At 36.7% G+C, this 21111-nt stretch overlaps 3 protein-coding genes across 8 annotated transcripts; 2 read left to right on the top strand and 1 right to left on the bottom strand.

The window, feature by feature from the left end:
* Positions 1-607: 607 nt before the first annotated feature.
* LOC110753742 (serine/threonine protein phosphatase 2A 57 kDa regulatory subunit B' beta isoform-like) lies at positions 608-2856 on the top strand. Its single transcript, XM_021954695.2, has 2 exons — positions 608-2063; positions 2407-2856. Exons 1-2 carry the CDS (start codon positions 1002-1004, stop codon positions 2755-2757), a joined length of 1413 nt encoding a protein of 470 aa, XP_021810387.1. The 5' UTR covers positions 608-1001; the 3' UTR covers positions 2758-2856.
* A 1228-nt stretch (positions 2857-4084) lies between these two features.
* Positions 4085-5992, top strand: LOC110753736 (uncharacterized). Of its 3 annotated transcripts, none has more exons than XM_021954687.2 (6): positions 4085-4297; positions 4809-4860; positions 4977-5080; positions 5172-5320; positions 5456-5537; positions 5698-5992. In XM_021954687.2, exons 2-6 carry the CDS (start codon positions 4824-4826, stop codon positions 5809-5811), a joined length of 486 nt encoding a protein of 161 aa, XP_021810379.1. In that variant the 5' UTR covers positions 4085-4297; positions 4809-4823; the 3' UTR covers positions 5812-5992. The 3 variants fall into 3 exon arrangements, with proteins under 3 accessions (XP_021810379.1, XP_021810380.1, XP_021810378.1); XM_021954688.2 differs by having other exon boundaries at positions 4756-4860; XM_021954686.2 differs by having other exon boundaries at positions 4093-4297; positions 4823-4860.
* Positions 5993-6883: 891 nt separating this feature from the next.
* Positions 6884-19145, bottom strand: LOC110753755 (transportin 1). Of its 4 annotated transcripts, none has more exons than XM_088245528.1 (29): positions 18821-19145; positions 18024-18311; positions 17779-17868; positions 17531-17608; positions 17357-17437; positions 16731-16781; positions 16348-16433; positions 15157-15223; positions 15007-15063; positions 14883-14912; positions 14726-14785; positions 14448-14561; positions 13227-13340; positions 12502-12600; positions 11984-12109; positions 11818-11898; positions 11632-11703; positions 11339-11449; positions 10726-10809; positions 9961-10068; positions 9544-9645; positions 9265-9327; positions 9092-9166; positions 8488-8580; positions 8278-8405; positions 8120-8171; positions 7960-8028; positions 7811-7870; positions 6884-7570 (listed from the first exon to the last, which is right to left on the bottom strand). In XM_088245528.1, exons 1-29 carry the CDS (start codon positions 19004-19006, stop codon positions 7487-7489), a joined length of 2709 nt encoding a protein of 902 aa, XP_088101654.1. In that variant the 5' UTR covers positions 19007-19145; the 3' UTR covers positions 6884-7486. The 4 variants fall into 4 exon arrangements, with proteins under 4 accessions (XP_088101654.1, XP_021810402.1, XP_088101655.1 ...); XM_021954710.2 differs by having other exon boundaries at positions 8488-8559; XM_088245529.1 differs by having other exon boundaries at positions 11818-11892.
* Between the last annotated feature and the right edge of the window lie 1966 nt (positions 19146-21111).

Here is a 21111-nt window from a genome sequence, read left to right as displayed (position 1 = left end):
TGTCTTGTGTTTTTAGTTCGTACTTGACACATATTCCATTTCTTTGGACCAGAGCTTAAGCTCACACATTAATTGGTAGATTTTATATCTGATGGTGCTTCTTATGCTTGCTCAATTCTTCAATTAAAAAAAAAAATTGTTTTGGCGTGCAAATAATAGGTCCCTGAAAAAATTCCCAATCTTGCATCAAAACAAACAAGCTCGTGACATTTTTTTGGGGTCAAAGTATGGAAGGGTAGGGGAAGTGCTATTGGGATTTAAATTTGAGACCACTGATCTGCAGGTAAATGTTCTTGTCACTGAACTATGGACCCGTTGGCAACCGATTTGACAATTATCGTCCTCACAAAAAAAGCCATTATCCCATTGCTTAATAACTCAGGTTCTGCTCGTTTTCTCTACTGAAATGCCAACCCAAGGACAATTTGGATGGTCTTTGTGATATGATTGCCAAACAGTCCCTTGGAAGGTGACTTTTACAATTTGGGCCCCCCCACTCAAAATGCGGAGGCCGATAGGTTGGTGAGGCACATGCAAGCTGAACCTGACTAATATTTATGACATGTTGTCATGTTTCTAACATCCTCTCTTATGAGTTGCCACAAGCTGTTATGTCTGCAACTTACAAAAACCAGGCAAAATCCACGTGGCACTCACACAGATGAGGAGCACGAACAAAGAAAGATGTATTTGCTTTCAACCTTACTTCACCAGCTAATTGGGTTTCTGTTAAAATTGCAGTCTTTGATATTGAACGGATATTACAACACTTTCTTGTCTCTATAACACCGCTGGCTTTTTGGCCTTTATGGGAGAATTAGGAGCCTAAACAAGTCAAAAACAGATCTATAGGAAATAGCAAAGTGTTCTCTGTTTCAGCAGCTAGTGGAAAAATTATGACCAATTACACACTTTCATAAACAATATGAGGCTCATAAAGTGCATAGGCTGATAGAGGGAGAAAAAGCTTAGAAGAAAAGAGAGGGAGAGAGAAAAGAAAAATGGGTGTTCAAAACAATACACCAAGAGCTTCACCAAGGAGAAAATCAACTACCCTTCAACACCTCTTTGATCTTGATTCAAAGACTGCAACTGTTATTAATGGAAAGAAGATTGGCACCACCAATATTGGGAGTTCTTCTTCTTCCAACTTGGAAAATGAGGAAATTCTTTCTTCTATTTCCTTTTGCACCTTTGTCTTCACCTTCACTGATCCAAGTGAATGTGCTTCACAACAAGAACTCAAAAGGCAAAAGCTTTTGCAGCTTCTGTCTATTGTAAAATCCTCAAAGAAGCCTCTGCATGATCAAGTTATGTCATCTCTCATTTCAATGATATCATTGAACCTCTTTAGGCCTCTCCCTCCTCCTTCCAATACCTCCAGTGCCGCAGAATTCCCGGATGATGAAGACCACATATCTACCTTTTCCCCATTATGGTCACACCTGCAGTTAGTTTATGACATCCTCATTCGGCTTGTGATCAACACAGATCCTAGGTTACTTAGAGGTTACATTAATAACCAATTTGTTGTCAATCTTCTTGCCTTGTTCCAATCAGAAGACCCGAGGGAACGTGATAGCTTGAAGAATGTGTACCACAGAATATATTCCAGATTCACATTCTACCGTTCGTTCATGAGGAAATCGATGAATGATGTGTTTTTGCACTATGTGTTTGAGACAGAGAGGCATTATGGGATCAAAGAGTTGCTTGAGATATGGGGAAGCATCATCAATGGTTTTACAGTTCCACTAAAAGAAGAGCACAAGCTGTTCTTGATGAGGGTGCTTATTCCTTTTCACAAGACCAAGGGGATGCAAGCTTACCATAGGCAGCTGGCTTATTGTGTGTCTCAGTTTGTGCAGAAGGAGCCTGTGCTTGGTGGGATTGTTGTTAGAGGGATTTTGAGGTATTGGCCTGTGACTAATTGCCAGAAGGAGGTTTTGCTGATTGGGGAATTGGAGGAACTGGTGGAGAATATTGACCCTGATCAATATAGGAAGTTAGCCCTGCCTTTATGTCTCCAGATAACAAGATGCTTGAACAGTTGGAACTCACAGGTACATGGTTTTTTATTTTCTGGCTTGCCAACTTTCCAATCAGATATCAAGAATCCAAATCTGTCTTCTTTTTCCTATGCTTTCTTAGCAAACAAACAGAACATCATTAACCAATCCTTCGAAAAATAAATACCTCTCATTTTTTAATGCTTGAACTAGTACAATTAAACCGTATGCTGATGGCTGCAAAGAATGAAAATTTTCCTGTAAAAGCCTCTTGAAATCCTGTTATGCTTTGAATTCATATTTAAGTTTCACATAGCTTTAGTTTTAGCTTTAGGGTCCTGCACTTATTGGTAAGTACCATAATCTTCTGCTATATTTTGTTTTGTGTTGGACTTAGGTGGCAGAGCGAGCGCTCTACATTTGGAACAACGAGCAGTTCGTAAAGATGATATCGGTGGCAATGGAGGAAGTGTTTCCAGTTGTGGTTGAAGGCATGGAGAAGAACTTAAAGTGGCACTGGAGCAAAAGCGTCCGACAATTAACAGAAAACGTGAAGGTGATGCTAGAAGAAATGGATCCAGTTTTGCACTCCAAGTGCCTTGAAGAAATTGAGCTCAGAGAATCCAAAGCTCACCAAGCAGAAATCAAGAGGAAGGAGAAATGGGACAGAATAGAAATGGCAGCTGCCCAGCATCACAATCAGCATCAGTTCCTCCAACCACCACATTTCTTATGTGTTTCGCATTGAATTTAAAACTGAAATGTATACAAAAGTCTGTGCTGGCTTTTGATTTTGTTTTCAAATTTCCATTATACAAGGCATAACTATAACTAGTCTTCCTATTAATTATAAGCTTAATGAGGGTATTTGGTAAGAAAAAAAGATACAACTGTTCCCTTCCATATGAAACCAACCAACCCAGCAGAAAATGCCAGCCAGACCAAGATATACACACACATACACAGGCAAGTACATTTGTAACATATTAAACTTTGTTTATCAACTAAGGGTAGTTTGTTCTTGCCTAATTGTGTGACCAAAGTACCCAGTGGCGTAGCTACACTTGGTATCTTGGGGCGCAACATCTTAAAAGCTTACCAAGAATTATACATAGTTTTGTAAGTTTCATGTGGACTTCAAAGACTTTTCTGAAACTTGGGGGTCACAACCATTTCAGACCTATGGCTACGGTCTTGAAAGTGCCGATTATAATCGTTGATCAAGTGAGATCATGTTAACATTTATGATCTAATTTTGATTAGAGAATATTACTCTCTTAACGAAATAGGTGTACACGTCACTTATTTACATGATTTCAATATGGTGGCTTAGAAGGTAAGGAAAAATTGTATGACAAAGACAGGTGAGATTATAGTTATTAGTTACCTAACTCTTTGTAAATCAAGTGTTAGAGAAAGTGGACAAGGATCCATTTTCTTGCAGTGAGGATTACAATGAAATGAAGTTGGAACAAGGCAGGCCGGCCCTTTGAAAAATTGAAGTTGAAATTCAAGAATCCCTAAAGGAGGAAAACAAATCAATTGTCTGTCCTATCACTTTAGGATTTTAATGTAATTGTTAGTCTAATAATTTTTTTTCACATTTTGGATGTCCGAAATTCGAATCTCTCGTTTCTATATCAAACGAAAAAAAAGCCCTAAAAATTGACCATTCATCTCTTGATTTTAAATGTCACCTAATTCTTGGGCGTACAGAAGTCATGTTGCACCTTGCTCAAACTTTAAGAAATGTGCCTAAAACAATACTTCAATTCTCTTTTGTTTTTTAGTCTAAAGATTTTCTTATGAATTCAACAAAGTAAGGGTAACAAGAAAATTACCAAATACTTATGACAATGTAAGGAAGGAGCACATGATATTAACTCTAACCTTTCTCTTTACCACTGTCGCTTATCATCAGCAAAAGATACTTTGACATGCTAATATTTGGACAATTAAATTTTCTTTTTGATTCAACTGTAGTTAATGAGATTTGAACTCGAAATCTCTTCCAATAAAATGAGGATTAGAGGTCACTAGACCAACTAATCATTGACATAAAACTATCCATTGATGTCAGGTGTTTAAGTAACAATCTACCTGTTGCAAATGAACTATTTCACAAAAGATTTTGTTTTTCCCTCAGTAATCAACATTCAATACGCTGCGCTTTGACTCGGGGGCCAAACAAAACGGTGGCAGTGCTGCTGTCGTTGATTTTCCCCCTTCGTCCTTCTCTCTTTGTACGACTGTGCGCGCGCGCGAACCAAAGCGACCAGGCCGAGCAGGTAAGCACCACCACTTCTTTCTCAATTTGTATAGGACGCGACGGTGCGTTTTTTAAGTTGTGGGTAACTCGCAAAACTGTGGCCTTTCTTTTGTGCTTCATGAATTTATTGTATGTATATAAATCCCAAGAAAAAAGAGAGTAAAAAAGAATGAATTTTTGCTTGAAAAATGACTGAAAGTTATTACATTTCATGGGATGTAGCTTCGTAGATTTATTTACAGAAGATTTTAGGTGGGTTGGGGCTGGCTAAGAATTTGCTAATGAAAATCAGACCCAATTGAAAATTTTAGGTGGGTTTTTGGAGCTGAAGGATAAGGAACTGAATTGAATTTGTTCCCACTTAACCTGAACCATAATTGGCTTCTTTATTTGATTTGTTTTGGGTTGGGATTGTCTATATAATAATATGTTGTTCACGGCTTCTTTATTTGACAATTGCTTCATTGTTTGAAACAGCTGCACTATTGATATTTTATATATGTGTGTGTATAATTTCTCATGCGGTTCAGCTATTTTGACCTAGGATGGGGGCTGTTTCGCAGTCAGTGGCAAACTGTTCAGGTTACTATCCCCTCACTCTTCTCTTGGATATTACTTTATTGGAATTTTTACTCCATTTACATTTTCCATGTTGTGATGCTCAATTTGTACTCAATTTTTTCTCTACTTCATGGCAGATTTGATTCATAATTACGGTCATGCTAAACTACCATTTGGAATCAGGAAATATAATGGGGCCAAAATTGATAATTACGATTCCATTTCAATGGCATCTAGAAGGGTAATTTTATCTTTTGTTTTAGAATTCATATTTTGTGTCCAATTATCTAGTAGACGCTCGATTATTCATGATTAGGGTTTTGTTATTGCAGACTGTTAAAGGAGGGATTCAATATCTGCCTGCAAGTCGTATTGGCACCATATGTGCTGCATCTGTGAGGAGGGATCATCTTCAATTGAGCTTTGATGATGATTTACCTCAGGATCCCTACTTTTTGAGTCTTTTCAAAGAAGCAGTGTGGTAATTGTCCCTCTCAAATCATAAAATTGTCAATAGGCCTTTGATAATTCGGATCCCCAGTTGGTGGACTTGCATAAGAATAACAGTTATATGTGATTAAGAGAGTGATGTTTTATTGTTTTTCTCCATTTTTAGGGGTTTGAGATCGTTATTCGTTTTTCTGGTTGAGCAGCCTAGTCAGCTGAAGTACATTGAATGGCCAGGTTTCCGTAGCACGGTATGTGCAAAAACGTATAGTACACTATAAAGATGTAAAATTATGAATCCTTTGTTGTGAATTTGCAGAATTTTAAGTCAACCTGTGGATACTTATGTGGTCGTTTTTCATGGGGTACGAATGTGATTACAATATGAGGTTGTTTTATTGTTTCGTGCAGCTGAAGACTGCTACTCTGACTCTTGTTCTTGTGGCGCTACTCATTGTGGCACTTTCATCAACTGACTCTGTCCTCAGCTATCTGTTGGCTTTGATTCTCAGGCGAACCCTGTAATCAAAGATTAATACCAGAAGTACGATGGAGCTCTGCTGTTAGATTTCAAGCCTCTGTTAGTGTTACAGGCATAATTAGAAATATCTGCCTCCAATTGAATGCATAACCCTCACTATTTTGTGTACTTCTTGCCCAAACTGCAGCATAATACCAAATGATGAAGAGTTGCTTTTCAGCTTAATCTTGTGCTATATCGTGCTGCCCCGTGGTTCGTTAAGACAGTCCTTTCCCTATGCATGTGATTGCTAATTAAACCATTAGAAGCTAATTCATTTTGGTAACCACCCAGCCAAACAATCACAACCAGAAAAAATAAAAATAAAAATTTGCAATCCCAATAACCAAAGTTGATCAGACGACAGATATAAGGATACACTTATGACTTTAAATGTTGTGATTCCAATTTAGGGTTTTAAATGATGACACGAGATTAAATTGTTTGTTTAGAATATTACAATTCATATAAATATATAATAAAAAACAGAGAAAAATAGGTTTCAAATTATTCATTGCATGTAGTTATTTTAAATACGTTCAATTGGAAGTTCTTTTAGCTTGAATGAACCATCATGTAATCGGTTTCAAATTAGGGATTTTTCCACAAATAGGCCCATTCTGACATGACATGATATACAAAATCCTTATAGTGCCTATTCAGAGAAAGAAAAACCCAAGATTAACCACTTATAACTTTTTAATTGGTTGATTTGAGTTGAAATTATCCGAAAATGCCAACGAGAGTTGGTTGAATTAGTAAGGAACCTAGGTTCGAGTTCCGCTGCTAACAATCCCTCTTTGTGGATAATATGAAAAAACTTAAAAAAGGGCTAAAACCCACTTTGTAAAGTCCTCAAAGTGTCCTGACTCTAGGATTGGGTAGCCTCCCCTACCCCAAGAGGGTTTTTCACCAAAATAAGTTTTTGTTTAAGAACCAATTACCAAATAACAAGCGGCTAGTTTTCAAATTATTCATTGCATGTAGAAAAGGTTATATCCAAGTTTAAACAGGTAAAGATTGCTTGTTATTTTTCCAAACATAAAATCAATTTCAATCAATTCGTGAGACACAAGGTTTCAAATACCACAGCTGCTTAGCACAGCAAGAGTAACTTTGCTCCGTCCCCAAATAAAAGGTTTACAGCTTTTGAACCATATACGAAACAATGGAAAACTTTAATGGAAAATTCTTATAACTAAATGCCAAAACCTCCCTTGTACAAAATCTGTGAAAATCACAGATAGAAACCCTAATCACTGGAATTGTTGAATAATGCAAAACTCTAAATCTAACATGAAAAACAATTGATCCAAGACTCGAACGAGATACTTCTTGCCTTTCTCTAAATACAAGACAACAAGAACGAACACACCCTCAAAGCTTGGGAAGCTGCACCCCTGTACACCACACTCTTGTCCCAAGCCTACGCTGCTTCATTTGTCAGGTCATGCACTTTACGGACGAATTCAAAGCTAACTTTAGCTTCATTTGAGTCGACAACAAAGCTTCCGCGTAAAAATTAGGGACCAAAAATTTGGACTTTGCTTGTAAAACTCATGACCACAATGCAATGGATGATGCACAAATTCAATAGTGTAGACACAAATATGGTGCTCTGTATGAGCACATAGAGGAGAGAGAACCAGCAGGTACAATAAATCAGCTATGGGTACAATATTACACTCTGTATTTTGACAGCTTGTCCTTCACTGGTGGCTCCAAAGCAGACATACACTGGTCCCATGCTCCATTCACAAGCATCTGCAGGGTTGCATATTTCAAACAAGTAAATCAAATTATCTTGTCTTATTTTGCACCAGTTATCTTGAAATGAAAAACTTCACCCCCACCCCAATAACCTACTAATTTTTGGCAGAGTTTCATATTGTTTGAGTGTTTTATTTCCAAAAGAGCTATCAAAACATTTTCACAATCTCAAGGTTTATACACAGAAAATTATTAGAACTCTCAAGGATGTTACATAATAAAAGCAACACTAACCTGCTTATAACCATGCAACACCTGGCAAACTTCATTATGAAGCTCTTCACTCCTTATTTCCTATAAAACATAGCAATCACAACTTTGAGCTTGTACAAAAAACACGAACACTTTGTAAAATCCACAGATGAGTATAGCATGATTCTTACATGCCAACTTGCAATAGCGTTGCACAGATAAATGAGTGAACTCAATGCTCCAGATGGATTGGCTCTAACCTGAAATATTTGAGAAAATCCAAGCGAAAGTGTAAATAGGTATACATGTGGAACGTGCGATGAAAAAAAAAGGAAAAGAACAGAGGCATACCAAAGCACAGAGACCTCGGAACGCATCCTCCTTTTCAAAATCATCACGTATCCTGTGAGTTGAATTGCATGTCAGAAACAAAGTATAGCTGTGAAAACGTAATAAGCATTATGAGGAAGCATATATTGCTACTTCAAATGTAGATGTATAAAACTTACATTGACAAAGCAATGCACCAAGATTGCATAAAATGCTCCATATGCGGAGCCACAAGCTCTGGACAGACCCACGCAAGCCTCCCAAGTGTGATAGCACTGTTTTCAATTAGCGACTTGTTGTTGAGCTCCTGCTCGGCATCAAGAGATGCAATTAAAAGATGACACCTCCTCCAAGGTACATGTTACAATTATAATGGAAAAAGAAATCACCTCTGCGTGTTGAAGGATGGGGACTAAGCAAGAGATAACCGTCAAAACAATTGGAGAAATTTCTTGTCGAACCTGAAATTCAAAGTTACTTTCCTGATAACATCATCAAGCAATTAAAAGTAGAATATCTGAGTCACTAAGTAACAAGGAATAGAGAAACATAAGAAACCAAAAGAGATGCACAAACCAATACAGGACACAAACACAGATACTGGCAGGTGTATATGTATGTGTTGATAACAAAAGTTTGCTCACAACTTCAAAACTCTATGTGTTTGCGTACAAAATTGGCTTGCATTTATTTAAAAAAGAACAGATAATTAATAAATTTCTCAACATCTGGAAGGGCACCTAGAAAAATAAAGGACTGCTCTTAAATCAATTAAATGATGGAAACCCTGATAAATAAGTTGAGCCCACCAAGATTTTATATTGCTCCATCTTGTCCTTTTACACAATGACAACAAGAACTGATCAATGATCATGGTGATCATCTAAAAAGAGCGCAAGCAACCACACAATTTCAAGTCATAAAAATGAAAAAGCCCCAGCTGAAGCTTTACATTTTAAATTTTATATCTAGCCAACTTCATTGAAAGTTTACCTTCACTGCTAACTCTCCAATGGCCCAACATGCATTATTTGCAACTGAAACAGTTTCCTTCAGCTTAGGAGTATTCTGTACAACAAGATATCACATAAATTATGACTGCTAAAAGCAATACTGAATTCGACCAAAAAAAGCAATACTGAAAATTCTCAATAAGTTTTACATACCAGTTGCTTGGCTGCCACATCAATAAATTCTGGCAAACGAGGTCGCAAATGAACTGCGCATACCTACTCAAAATAAAGGCAAAGACAACAGTTAGGCATGAAAAACTAAATTCACTGATAAATTAACAGCTATTAGTAGCTTCCACTACATTAGCCTTGTGGCATTGTGTTATCTATTTCTTTTGGAGAATTTAGTAAGCTCTCAAATTTTGCACAAATATCAAGGATGGGACAGGAACCCAGATTGCACATCATTTGACAGATATATTCTCAACTTACTCTTGCAAGATCCCCAAGTAGTGCAAAGCCACTCTGCCGGACATCCGGAGCATCATCCGTGCAACATTGCAAAAGCAGGTCCCTCAAATTGCTCTGTGAAACCTGGACAAGTGCAAATAAGAAACATGAAAACACATTTCAATATGCAAGCTATATAGTAATTTGACAATGGAAGAGGCTAAAGCATTAAAAGGGGCAGTATGGGCTATGTAATGAGTGGATTCCACGTAATTTTCAAAGGAGATGTTGCATTGGTTTTTTATGAACTGTCAGAGAGGCCAATGCACAAACCCTTGCTTTCTAGGGGTAAAAAACTATTCTGGAAAAGAAATATTTAAGACAAAGAACATTCAATAATGATATAAATACATGTTATCTCATATCTTTTCCCCATAAAGAATTGGAGAAGGAAAATACCAAGCTCTCTATCCCGCTGCCAAGACCTTCAGCAAGTCCAGAGAGCAGATCAAGAGAGCATACAATAAATTCTTTATCATATGGGACCCCGGAAGAAACAGGATCAGCCTGCAAAAGAAGTCCAGAGAAATTTCTTATATTAGAGGCACCCAGATGGACATGGGACTACATACAAACTTTGAAAACTTGTACGACGGGTGTGATACAGGTAATTGAAGGCACATTTTTAGGGATATTACCTTTTAGTGTAATATGTGATTTAAGTTGGTGTAGCTTAATATTTTTTAGGATTGGATAATTTTTTTGCTTGGAACCTTCCTATCTCTTTAATAGAAATATATGTTTCCTGCCCCTACCCAAAGGAAAAGGGAAAAAATCACTAGCAATACAGATATTCAAAATTCCAAAGGTGGTTATATAGAATACAATGAGACACTTGAGAACATTTTGGGCTTTTATAGTTTCCAGAAGCGGACATATTGAAGTAATCCCAATGGGCACTATCTATGCAGTGTATAAAAGATAAACTTCGGGAATATAAGTAACATTTTTGAAACTAAGCATTTTACTGATAAATTGATACAGAGATCAATAATACGTATGTCTCTAATTCCAAGATATGCAAACTTAGCTATGACTTGAAAGCAAGAAAGCCATTAATCCTATCTTTGAAACCTTATACAGGGGAGAAGGGGTTGTAATAAATAATAAAAGGGTTCAATCTTGTCAGATAATTCATGAACAATCAAAAGACCAGGATTGAACCTTCGCGAGTAGTTGGGACTGGATGATGCTTATGCACCTCTGAAATACAGGCTCAGCAAATTGAGAGAATCCGGCACCCAAAGCCTGAAAATAAGCAAACAAATTTAAATTTTTATACCCATTGCATGTAGCACTTAACATTCTTTTTCACATTAGTGTTATTTCAGGCTGTCAACTCATGAAATCCTCATACAAAAAAAAAAAGATATCAAAGAACAAATATATGTCACAGGAATATAAATGAATGTGGTGGCAGCAGTCTAACATGATTCAAGAACAGACATGGAAATTAAGTCTTGCCATATTATATGTTACGGGTGCAAAGAAGGAAAAATAACAAGAACAGCAAAAAATGTACTTCAGTTACTCTTCTGACAGACAATGCTCCCAAAACCAAGAGAGTCTTATTCATGGCACTGACATTCTAACCAATTCATTCCTAACCATATTATGTATCAAAATTTCAACCACTAAATGCTAATAATGAGTGTTACATTCGCCTTTCCATTGTGCCTACAACTACCATATACACAGGTAGTTGTTTAAATTGCAGACATACAAAATAAAATAAAAACAAATAAGAAGACGACTGAAAGAAAACAGCAATATGTACCTGTGATATTGAAGTAAAGCACTCTAGCAATGGAAAGAGATCTTTATCTGAATTTGAAAGTTGTTGCCACTTTGCAATTAATGGTGGCATCAGAATTTCAAGATAGGCGGGCTGCAAACCAAAGCCATTGCATCAGAATTTCAAGATAAGTGGGCTGAAAAGCAAAACTACAGTCAATTGGCACAAATTGTTTTATCATAATCGCTGCATCTGATAAACTCTATACTCGTTAGTTAAAAACTATTTATTTTGTTTTGAGTGAAGAAAACAGAGATGGCAGGAAAGGAAAATACCTTATTCAACTCCCCACCGACAGCATCTGCTAGAGTTCCTATAGCATCATATACAATCCTGAGATTCCGCCTCTGAATAACAATACAGAACTATTAATCATAATAGACTAAAGAATGGGAATAATCAGTGTTTCATCTCTTCATGTTCACACTGGAGGAACTCTATGGTAAGGGCTTGGCAGAAACCTGATATTTCCCAAAAGCACACATAAGGTGTTGTAAAATCATTTCCAAGCGTGGTGCCAACTCTTCTGCTGCCTCCTGCAGCTTTTAAACGATCAGTATTTAAAACCAGATATGTAATAGTCAAATAACATTGATTGAAAGAATTGGACTGCATTTATATAAGAACCTCTTCAAGTGTCGCAAAAGCAGAGCAAGCAGCCTCTTGTACCCGCTTGTTATTATCTAATATTCTTCTTAATAGACCCACAAGAACCTTGTCAAATTGCTCATAACCTACTTGATGTTCGACACCCTGAAGAAGAAGAACAGGCAAGCGTAAAACTCTACAGAGCCGATGAATGATACTCTGTGGGGGATCAAAATATAGCACTAACCTAGATAGTCACATAAAAATACAAAATTTAAAATTATGCAAAAAATGAAAAAGGCTTCACAAAGATTATATAAAGATAAAGAGATATATTCAATCAAATTGAAACATATTATATTCAACAATGAAATATGGAATAAATTTCAATGCATGAAAATGCGAAATCACTTTTTAGAAAACACGTGCTCTCCAAATTTATTTTTTTCACTTCTTGGTCATCCATGAGGAAGGGAAAACAAGAATGACAGTTTCATAGAAATAGCAAAATTGATATACCTGAACAAGAAAGTAAAGACATAGGAATGTGTAAATACCTGAACAATGAACTTGCTGAAACGAGAAAGAGTCCAGCAAGAAATACTCCGTATAAGTGGAAACTTATCATCTAAAAGAGGGATTAGAAATGCAACAATCTGCAATGTAAATAATCAATTTTTACTTGAACAATTCAGCACAGAATTTAGAAAGTGTACACAGAGCAATCTAATAGCAAAAAACTTTCCGTTCGCTGGTTATTTGCGTAAATATATAGGCTGTATAGGAAATGTTTCCTCCGGCTAGACAGTTTTCGAATTGTCAATATGGACCATTGATTGCGTAGATTCATATTTGAAAGTGTGGTCCAAATTGACAGTGTGGCGACCTAGCATGCAAGATATATAATAAATAGAGACCATTAATGCAGAATACTGGCTGTCATTTGGGTTCTATGGATGGAGAAGGACAGACAAACTTTTGAAGATCACAGAGAGGTTAAGTTTAAGAGTGGGGGATAGGCCTGTTGTTTTGTCATCTCTTCAGGCGTTTTCTACTGATTTTAGGGGTGAGTGTGTCTGCCGTATTCTCGTAGTGGAAGGCATCTATTAGTAAGCTTGCTTCTCTTTTGTTTTGTTCTGAGGCTATTTCTTTTTTAATCTTGTTTGTATTAGAGTGTACTATAGAAAAGGAATTCTTGTACCAATTGAAGTTTATGACAACAAAAGTTTTGTTCTCATCCCAAAAACAAAACAAAAATTAAAAACAGGTCACAAGGGATTACCTCAGTCAAATGGGGATAAAGACCCGTAATGCAACCTTCAGCTATGGCACCAAGTGCCAAAACAGCAGCTTCCCTTTCTTTCCAGGTTTCATCCTCACTGGTGGCCAACTTGGTCTGCAGATATTTGAGATGTTAAAACTTTTATTTCAAACAGGAGTACCGATTAGCAGAGCAAAAATTCTACAACAGAATAGAACTTTAGCTAAGGCTTGTTCAGTAACTTACAAGGCAAAGAATCTTACTAATAGTATTCACTTGTATCAAAGCATACAATTCTAACAACTAACTAATTCTGTTTCCTTCATTTCCCTCTCAAAGAAAAGCAGGTCCATATAGCCCTATTTTCTACATGTCCATTCTGGAACATTATTACCACTTGGCAAGGTCAACCCATCAGGTTAATGGAGCAGCAGTGCAATTCTATTTATCAGAATGTGAGCATCTAATCCAAAACCAATTGGCAATGGGTTGGAGAGGCCCAAGATCTTTAAAGCACTTATGCTAGGCTTCTATCCTTCGATGTAGGATACTATCAACGGACCGCCTTCTATGTGGCGTCTTTTGCACCAAACACGTAGACAACTCTTATTGGGTGACGTGGGACCATTAGGCCTACCACGTGGATAACCAGCTTGATACCATATTGGACCCAAAACCAATTTGGAATGGGTGGAGAGGCCCAAGATCTTTTAAGCGCCAATGGCTTCAATCGTTCAATGTTGGGTACTCTCAACACAATTAGAGTATCTTCTTCAGCTGACCTAATCGTCAAAAGAACGTTCACAAATACAGAGCACACATGATATTTTTCCTGTTGTTGCATGTCACATAACTTGGAGCATACTTTTCAAACTACATCTTGAAGAGATAACCAAGTAAACAAACTACATGAACATGCATAGGATATGTGTAACCTAAGAAAACCCAAAACATCGAAATCTGCATGCAACACATAATTTTCCAAGGAGAACGATGCACCCTCCTACTTTAAAGAGCTATGTAATCCAACATGTAATTTTATGAGGGAAACCGTGTTACTTCAACTTTGAAGATCTACATAATCCTCTAATGGATAGAACTGTCCATATAATCTTCTATATCATCCAATTCTTTAAGAGAAAATGGGAGGATGAAAAAGAAAAAAAGATCTTTTTTATAAGAATAAAAGTATAAAATCTTAACGACCAATGCTTTCACTTTAATGCCAAATAAGTAAATAACCTGAACAAAGAGCATCAGCGTTGGGAGAATCTCATCTCCAAACACGTTTGACAGTATATCGAGAGCTGCAGCACTGCATTTGCGTAAATTCCATACATTGACAATATCATCATCCTGTCATTATCCCAAATCATGTCATTTAAAAGATATTCTACTCATTTCCCTCATACTTAAAACCCTCCATAAAGCATAAATTTTTTAGCAGTATTGAATAGGGTCAGAATAATCAACCAGACTATTTAAATAATAAACAGAAAAATAATGATATGGCAAATTACATCATCTTCCACACTCTCAGATCCATGAGCCCGTGATGAATGAAACCGAGGTTTGATATCCTGCAGTGCAAAATATCAGCTCACCAGATTAAGAATATAACTTAAGATACCAAAAATACAGAGAATACCAACAACGAAAAAAAAAATTGGTCTGAACCTGATCACGGTCTGGAACCGACCCATCCTCCTGCAACAATGAATTGATGCCAAATGAATAACGAACTACAACAAATGGAAATTCAGAATCACCCAAAAACACAAATTGATCCAGTAAAGATAACCTCAGCATCAATGAGGGACTCATCATCATCAGCATAAACCATGTTTGACAACAAAACCTACAGAAGTTGTAACAGGTGTGTTGTATTAAAAAGAATTCCATAGATTCCATTGGTTATCACACCAAGAAAACGATCAACAATTGGGTATACCGGAATTAGACGTGGCAAAAATTCTCTTAAATTCTCAGGCGGTAACTGAGCATCACAATATGCAGACCTGTGTAAAAATACTGATTGTCAAATGAAATTAATATACAAGACAGAGGTTAAGTTACAAACATGCCAACCGCAAGGAGAAATCTTCTAAGAAATAAGCACAATATACAAGCAAGAGTGGCTTCAGATTTATGAAAAGTGAGAAATAAGCTATGGCATCCAACATTTTGATAGTTGTGAACAAAAAACTTTTATACAAAAGGCAGTCATAGGATGTTCCTCTATGTATACGTTAAAGTAATGATTTCCAAATGTGAAGGTGATTTGAAAATTAAAGAATTCTTTGGTGCGTTAAGAAAAAACATGGGCTGAATTGCAACTTATAACATCTAAAACAATATTTGTATATCAAATGCCAGCTCCAAGTGAACAATAATAAATTCCTAGAAGAATTGGAGTGAACTCTGTTCAAACAGACAAAATTGTCCTGCTCAGTTTGAACTTATGAGGGGAACGGATGAGGCCACTATAACTCATGGAATTCCAGCTCTAGTCTAGAATGTTGTACTTTTGTAAATATCACATATCCATTACTCTTCTTCCCAAAGTGTTTTCAAGTCCTAATCAAAGAACCACCACCTTAGCTCACCAACCACAGTAGACAACCACAATCAATTCTCCACTACCCATATCATTGATCACCACCACCTCAGCCTGTTGATATAACCATTTAGACAAGTTATGAGGAAGTAGCTTCACTAATGGAGCATAGCCGCAAATATAACTTGGTGTGTGAATCAGTACTGAGATGCAATGCTTGGCACCCAGAAAATATTGGTAATGGCATCACTGTCGATGATGCAAAAGATCCAACTGTAGACAGCTCCTATAGTAAAATCAATTTATTCAAATTTTGGGTGTTGGCTAATTATATCAAGGCTAAAGTCTCAAACTCCATAACAAACTTTAGCATGCAGTACAAACCAAAGACGTAATTGTAACTCTCCTCTCTCGGTAACACAATTATTAGAGACACCAAAAGGCTTTAATATAACTAAATAGAAAGATATAGAGAATAACCCAATAACTAAACCAAATTCATTCACTCAATATCTGAAAACTATTTAATGAATCATAAGCTAATGGTGAAAACATTCAATTAATATGTCATTTGTGGGAGGATACCAGAATTCGCAGGCTTCAAGAGCCACTTCTTCATCGGTGTCCTTGTTGACTCGCAACATGTATTCAATTACATTCCTCAAATGCGGCTGCAGTACCAGGTAAGAGTCACTTAAAAGTGCAATAAGGATAAGGGATGACAATAAAGAAAACAATGATCATAGAAATATATGAAACATAGAGTCAGATTGTATGCAAGTGTGTGTATGTGCATACATGTGTATATGCAGATAGATACAGTAAGAAGCATGATGGAATGTGCAAGCAGGATTAATTCAATTCTGTCCTAAACCCTGTTGTTGACACAGCAAAATGCATGTAGCACATAGACAATTGAAAAAAGGCACAGATTAGAACAAGGCTAGAATAACACAACAAGATGTTACCTCCAAGAATGATGGACGGACTTCAATTAGCTGAACAAATGCTGCACTAACCTGTTTGACAAAGAAAAGGGGGGAAAAAGATGAGAACAAAGCCAAAATTATTAAATCTAATAACATTCAATGTCCATCAAATATGACCTTTATCTGTTGAATCTAAGACTGAATGTGATGGATATCTTTGTCCACCTTCCTTACAACTTCTCTTTCAAAGTATATGATTCTTTTTATTTTATTTTTTTTAAAGCAACAAAGAATACAATTCAAATATCCCACTGATCATTATCCAGACATGATTATAATATTATCTGTTTAGACCAATGCAAAGAACACAGAAAAAAAAAAACCAATATAATCCATTTAAAAACAACTAAATAGGCAACTCAAGCATTCAGAAACAAATCTTCCACAACAATGACTTCGGCTTTTAAAAATAATAATAATAATAACATATTTGTGAATATTGAAGATTTTACAGCCAAATAGAAAACAAAATTAAACCATTAATGGAAGTTAATTTTAAGGGGAAATCTTTTGACCTGAAATGGAATATCCAATTCAATTTCCAAGCAATACTATTATCTTCAGAATTAAACCCAGATAAGATAAAGTAATGATAGAGTACTCACCAATTTCCTCACTTCAGAAGAAGGGTCATTAGCGAGGACAAATAAACCTTGAAGATATTGATCCATGGCTGCATATAGAGCCTGCAATCAAATAGAACACATAATTGCTACAACCCCAATCATCAGAATAAGGTCCAAAAGGTACCAAAACAACAGGTTTCCATAAATACTTACACCTGGCATCAACATAATGTATTGATTTACAGAACCCAGGGAAAGCTTTCTTAGCGATGAATGTGGTGACTCGAAAAACTGTACAAAATGAAGCCATGTTGAGAAAACCAGGCCAAAAAGAAAAAAAGGACCATCAGTAAAAGTTCAGAGTTCATCTATGCTTATAAGGGTAGGGCAGAATAAGTATTTAAACATAAAACATAAACTTCAAGATTACTTATAAAACAATACAGCTATTTCATTATTACCTTCAGTAACCTTGGAAGGAATATGTTGATGGGACGTTCAGGCAAACCGGGTACATCTGAATCAAGCAGTTGAGGTATATCCTCACAAATCTGTGTTTTATCACAACATTGGTGTCACAAAAATTATAAGTTTCTGATTTGTGCCATTAGTTTTAAGAGCTACAAGAGCAAAGAAGCTTTCAGGAAAATGCAAAAATTTAATCAGGAAAGAATGTAATCAGTAAACTCTAGGACATTGTGTTTACCTTGGATAATGCGTCCATAGCACCTTCCATGTGATTTAGGTCATTGCTGTCTAAACAATTTACAAGAGCTTGCAATAGTTCAGGCCACCCCAAAATTCCCCCTAGTTGAACAACAACACTTATAATGGTCCCAACAGTAGACCTGATGTGTCTGTCTGCTGCTCCTAAGCAAGGCAACAATTCGGATTTAATATATTGCTGGTATGCTGGAGACATGGACTTATATGCATTTCTAAGGTTATTCTTCAAAAGCAATCCCGCAGCTTGTCGTATCTCCACTGATTTACCCTGTCCAAAAGTTACCCAAATTCGAAGTTCCATCAGCACCCAGAAGCTGAAAACTGGTTACGCTATGTTAACCAACAGCCAAAAACAATAAATCATTTTCTTCACAATACACGTTACCATGCCACAGGATCAACTCCAGTATATCAAAAGTTTGACATAAACAAGGATTTGTGGACAAACATTCTAAGTAATTAAGGCTTTCTGGTCCCACCAGCATGAAACCGCTCTCAAAGTCAAGACAATAGAAACCAAATACAATCAGAACAATCAGAACAATGAGCCATGTGAAGCGATTCTAATCCAACTTCATCGGCACCCATACCCTCCATCGAACCCAAACCCATAAGCCCCCGTCAACTCAAAAAACGATTATCAATTTCTGACTAAGTATGCAATCCAATCAGACCCATTATCCAACCAAATCACATAATCAAAAAGACAATACAGAAACCCTACTGATTCAATTGGAGATGAAGACAGAATTGGGGGAAGTGGAGTGAGAGGATTACCTCGGCACGTGCGAGAATGAAAGCGAGGTAGTTATTGAAATCAGGGAACTGAGAGTAGTGTTGAAGTTGCTGCCAAATCTGAGACTTGTCAGCGGAAGAAGACGAATGGGAAATCTGCTGCTCCAGCAACCCGCAGATCTCCGCGAACCCTTCTTCCTTTGGCTGCCACGGGGCACTCGACGCCATTGAAATGGAGACAGAGGTTCTGATTCTGCAACGGAATTGTGAAGTGTACGCTTGGGGTTTTGAGCAGAGAGGAAGAGGGATTTTAGGACAGCTTTGAGGGGTTTTGGTGGGGCGGAGACGAGGCAAAGAGGACGATCTCTGTTTAAATATTATACAAAATTATCATAATTTATTATATAATAATGTAGATAATATTATTAGACAGAAAATTATAATCATTTTTCTTGAATTTTTTCTTTTCACTTTTTAAATGTTAATTTTGTTATAATATTCAGGCCAATTATTATTTTTTCTTGAAAAAAACTTAAATTATAGCAATAATGCCCCACCTTTTGCATTCATCTTACACTCAAAATTGATTTAATCTAATTATTGCTTATCTGTAATACCCTAGTATTCTATAATCACTTCTATTAAACATCTTTGTCTCAATATCCGTAGATGATCTGCATACAACCAAGCCTCATTTCATTCTTTTGTCACTTGAGAACTATCCCATAATAAAAGGTACATCATCCAATTATGAAGCCATCAAACATCTTCATCTGAAAAGTTGATAGTAATCTCATATACGCGTACAACCAAACCTCATTACATTCCTTTGAACCTTGAGAATAATTTGCGAAAGAAATATATCATCCAATTATTGAGCAATCAAACATCTTTGTTTGAACATTAGTACCATATGCTATATATGCATACAAGCATGGTTGGGAGCTAAGTGCATATCCGAGGTTGTCATGCCCCTTCCCCCTTAGTTTCTTTATCATTTAACATCCATTATGTAGTAATTCAATAAAATTTGGCACATTTTATTATATGTATAAGTATAGCTCCGTCACCAAATACACCTTACAATTCAAACCTTGTTTTATTCATTTGACACATAGAATTACTTACGAAGGTAAGATCTGATCCCCAATTCTCGAGCCATCAAACATATTCGTTTCAAATGTGGTAGATGAATTGCAACAAACATTAACATTCGATTTCCTTGCTAAAATGCTTTAAAGAAATCTCTTGGAGTTATGAGAGATGAGTGCTAAAATTGATATTATGTTTGGACTCCGAATGAATTAAGGATTTGCCAAGATCGATACACTTTGAGCCAACACCAATAACCAGTTGGTCTTCCCATAGAATCGCGACTAGTAAACCCAACTAATGTTGACTTTCCGGTAATATGACAGGTCCAAATTGAACTTCGCTCGACCCCAAATGAGAAGAAATCAAGAGAACCATACATATAATTGAAAAGGTCCTTTTTTTCTTTTCTTTTTTGGCTTTGAACCTTTTTTCAATATTATGTTCTAAAAATAAAATTCCAATATTTTTGAAAAATAGTGAAACCGAGAGAGTTGACTCGACTCCATATACCAAACCAAACCAAAGCACCAATAACACTCATGCACCTATCCACAATTGGCAGTACATAAGAGCAGTTCCAGCCATGAGCCTAGCCCAAGGCTGGGGGGAGAAAACCCAAAAAAGGAGTTTCCAGCGGTGAGCCCAAGCCCGGGCAAGGTGCGGGTCCCACCAACTCCGGCTAGCCCGAAGGCCATTCCAGCCTGAGGTCCAAAATGAGGGCTGCTGACGTCAGCAACAATTTTTTTATTAAAAAAATAGATTTTTTTTTTTTTTCAGATTTAAAAAAAAAAAATACTTAGTCATATTTTTCACTTCCCACACCAAAAATATTATCCGAAAATATTATCCAAATTAATTATTGAGGTAAAAAAATTTGTGAAAAACACAAAAAAATGAATAGTAGTTGCCCTTAGCCATGGCAACGGGTGGAAACACAAAATATACTATTTGCAAGGGCAACTACTATTCACGTGAATAGTGGCTGCCCTAGCGCCCCCCTTGCCATGACAAGGGGCAAATGGGTGGAGTTGCTCTAAAGAGTTGAGTTTTATTTATTTATATTTATTATAAATATAATTTATTTTTTCTTTTCTGCTACATCTTCTCCGATGGAGCTCTAAGAGCAGTTCCAGCCATCAGCCTAGCCCAAGGTTGGGGGGAGAAAACCAAAAAAAGCAGTTTCCAGCGGTGAGCCCAAGCCCGGGCAAGGTGCGGGTCCCAGCAAGTCGGGCTGGCCC

This window comes from Prunus avium, chromosome 8 (assembly GCF_965620075.1).
Source record: "Prunus avium chromosome 8, drPruAviu1.hap1.1, whole genome shotgun sequence".
Classification (NCBI taxonomy): Eukaryota; Viridiplantae; Streptophyta; class Magnoliopsida; order Rosales; family Rosaceae; genus Prunus; species Prunus avium.
The sequence above is the reverse complement of the archived record's forward strand: the minus strand, read 5'-3'. Positions and strand labels throughout refer to the sequence as shown.

Bases quoted from the DNA above. Each gene is read 5' to 3' on its own strand.
- LOC110753742 (XM_021954695.2), top strand. From the start codon at position 1,002: ATGGGTGTTCAAAACAATACACCAAGAGCTTCACCAAGGAGAAAATCA. The intron at 2,064-2,406 runs GTACATGGTTTT...TGTTGGACTTAG, and splicing joins TGAACAGTTGGAACTCACAG to GTGGCAGAGCGAGCGCTCTA.
- LOC110753736 (XM_021954687.2), top strand. From the start codon at position 4,824: ATGGGGGCTGTTTCGCAGTCAGTGGCAAACTGTTCAG. The intron at 5,081-5,171 runs GTAATTTTATCT...TTGTTATTGCAG, and splicing joins TTTCAATGGCATCTAGAAGG to ACTGTTAAAGGAGGGATTCA. The intron at 5,538-5,697 runs GTATGTGCAAAA...TGTTTCGTGCAG, and splicing joins GGCCAGGTTTCCGTAGCACG to CTGAAGACTGCTACTCTGAC.
- LOC110753755 (XM_088245528.1), bottom strand. From the start codon at position 19,006: ATGGCGTCGAGTGCCCCGTGGCAGCCAAAGGAAGAAGGGTTCGCGGAG. The intron at 18,312-18,820 runs GTAATCCTCTCA...ACTTTTGGACAG, and splicing joins TCATTCTCGCACGTGCCGAG to GGTAAATCAGTGGAGATACG. The intron at 10,810-11,338 runs GTACATATTGCT...GCTTATTTTCAG, and splicing joins GCTTTACTTCAATATCACAG to GCTTTGGGTGCCGGATTCTC.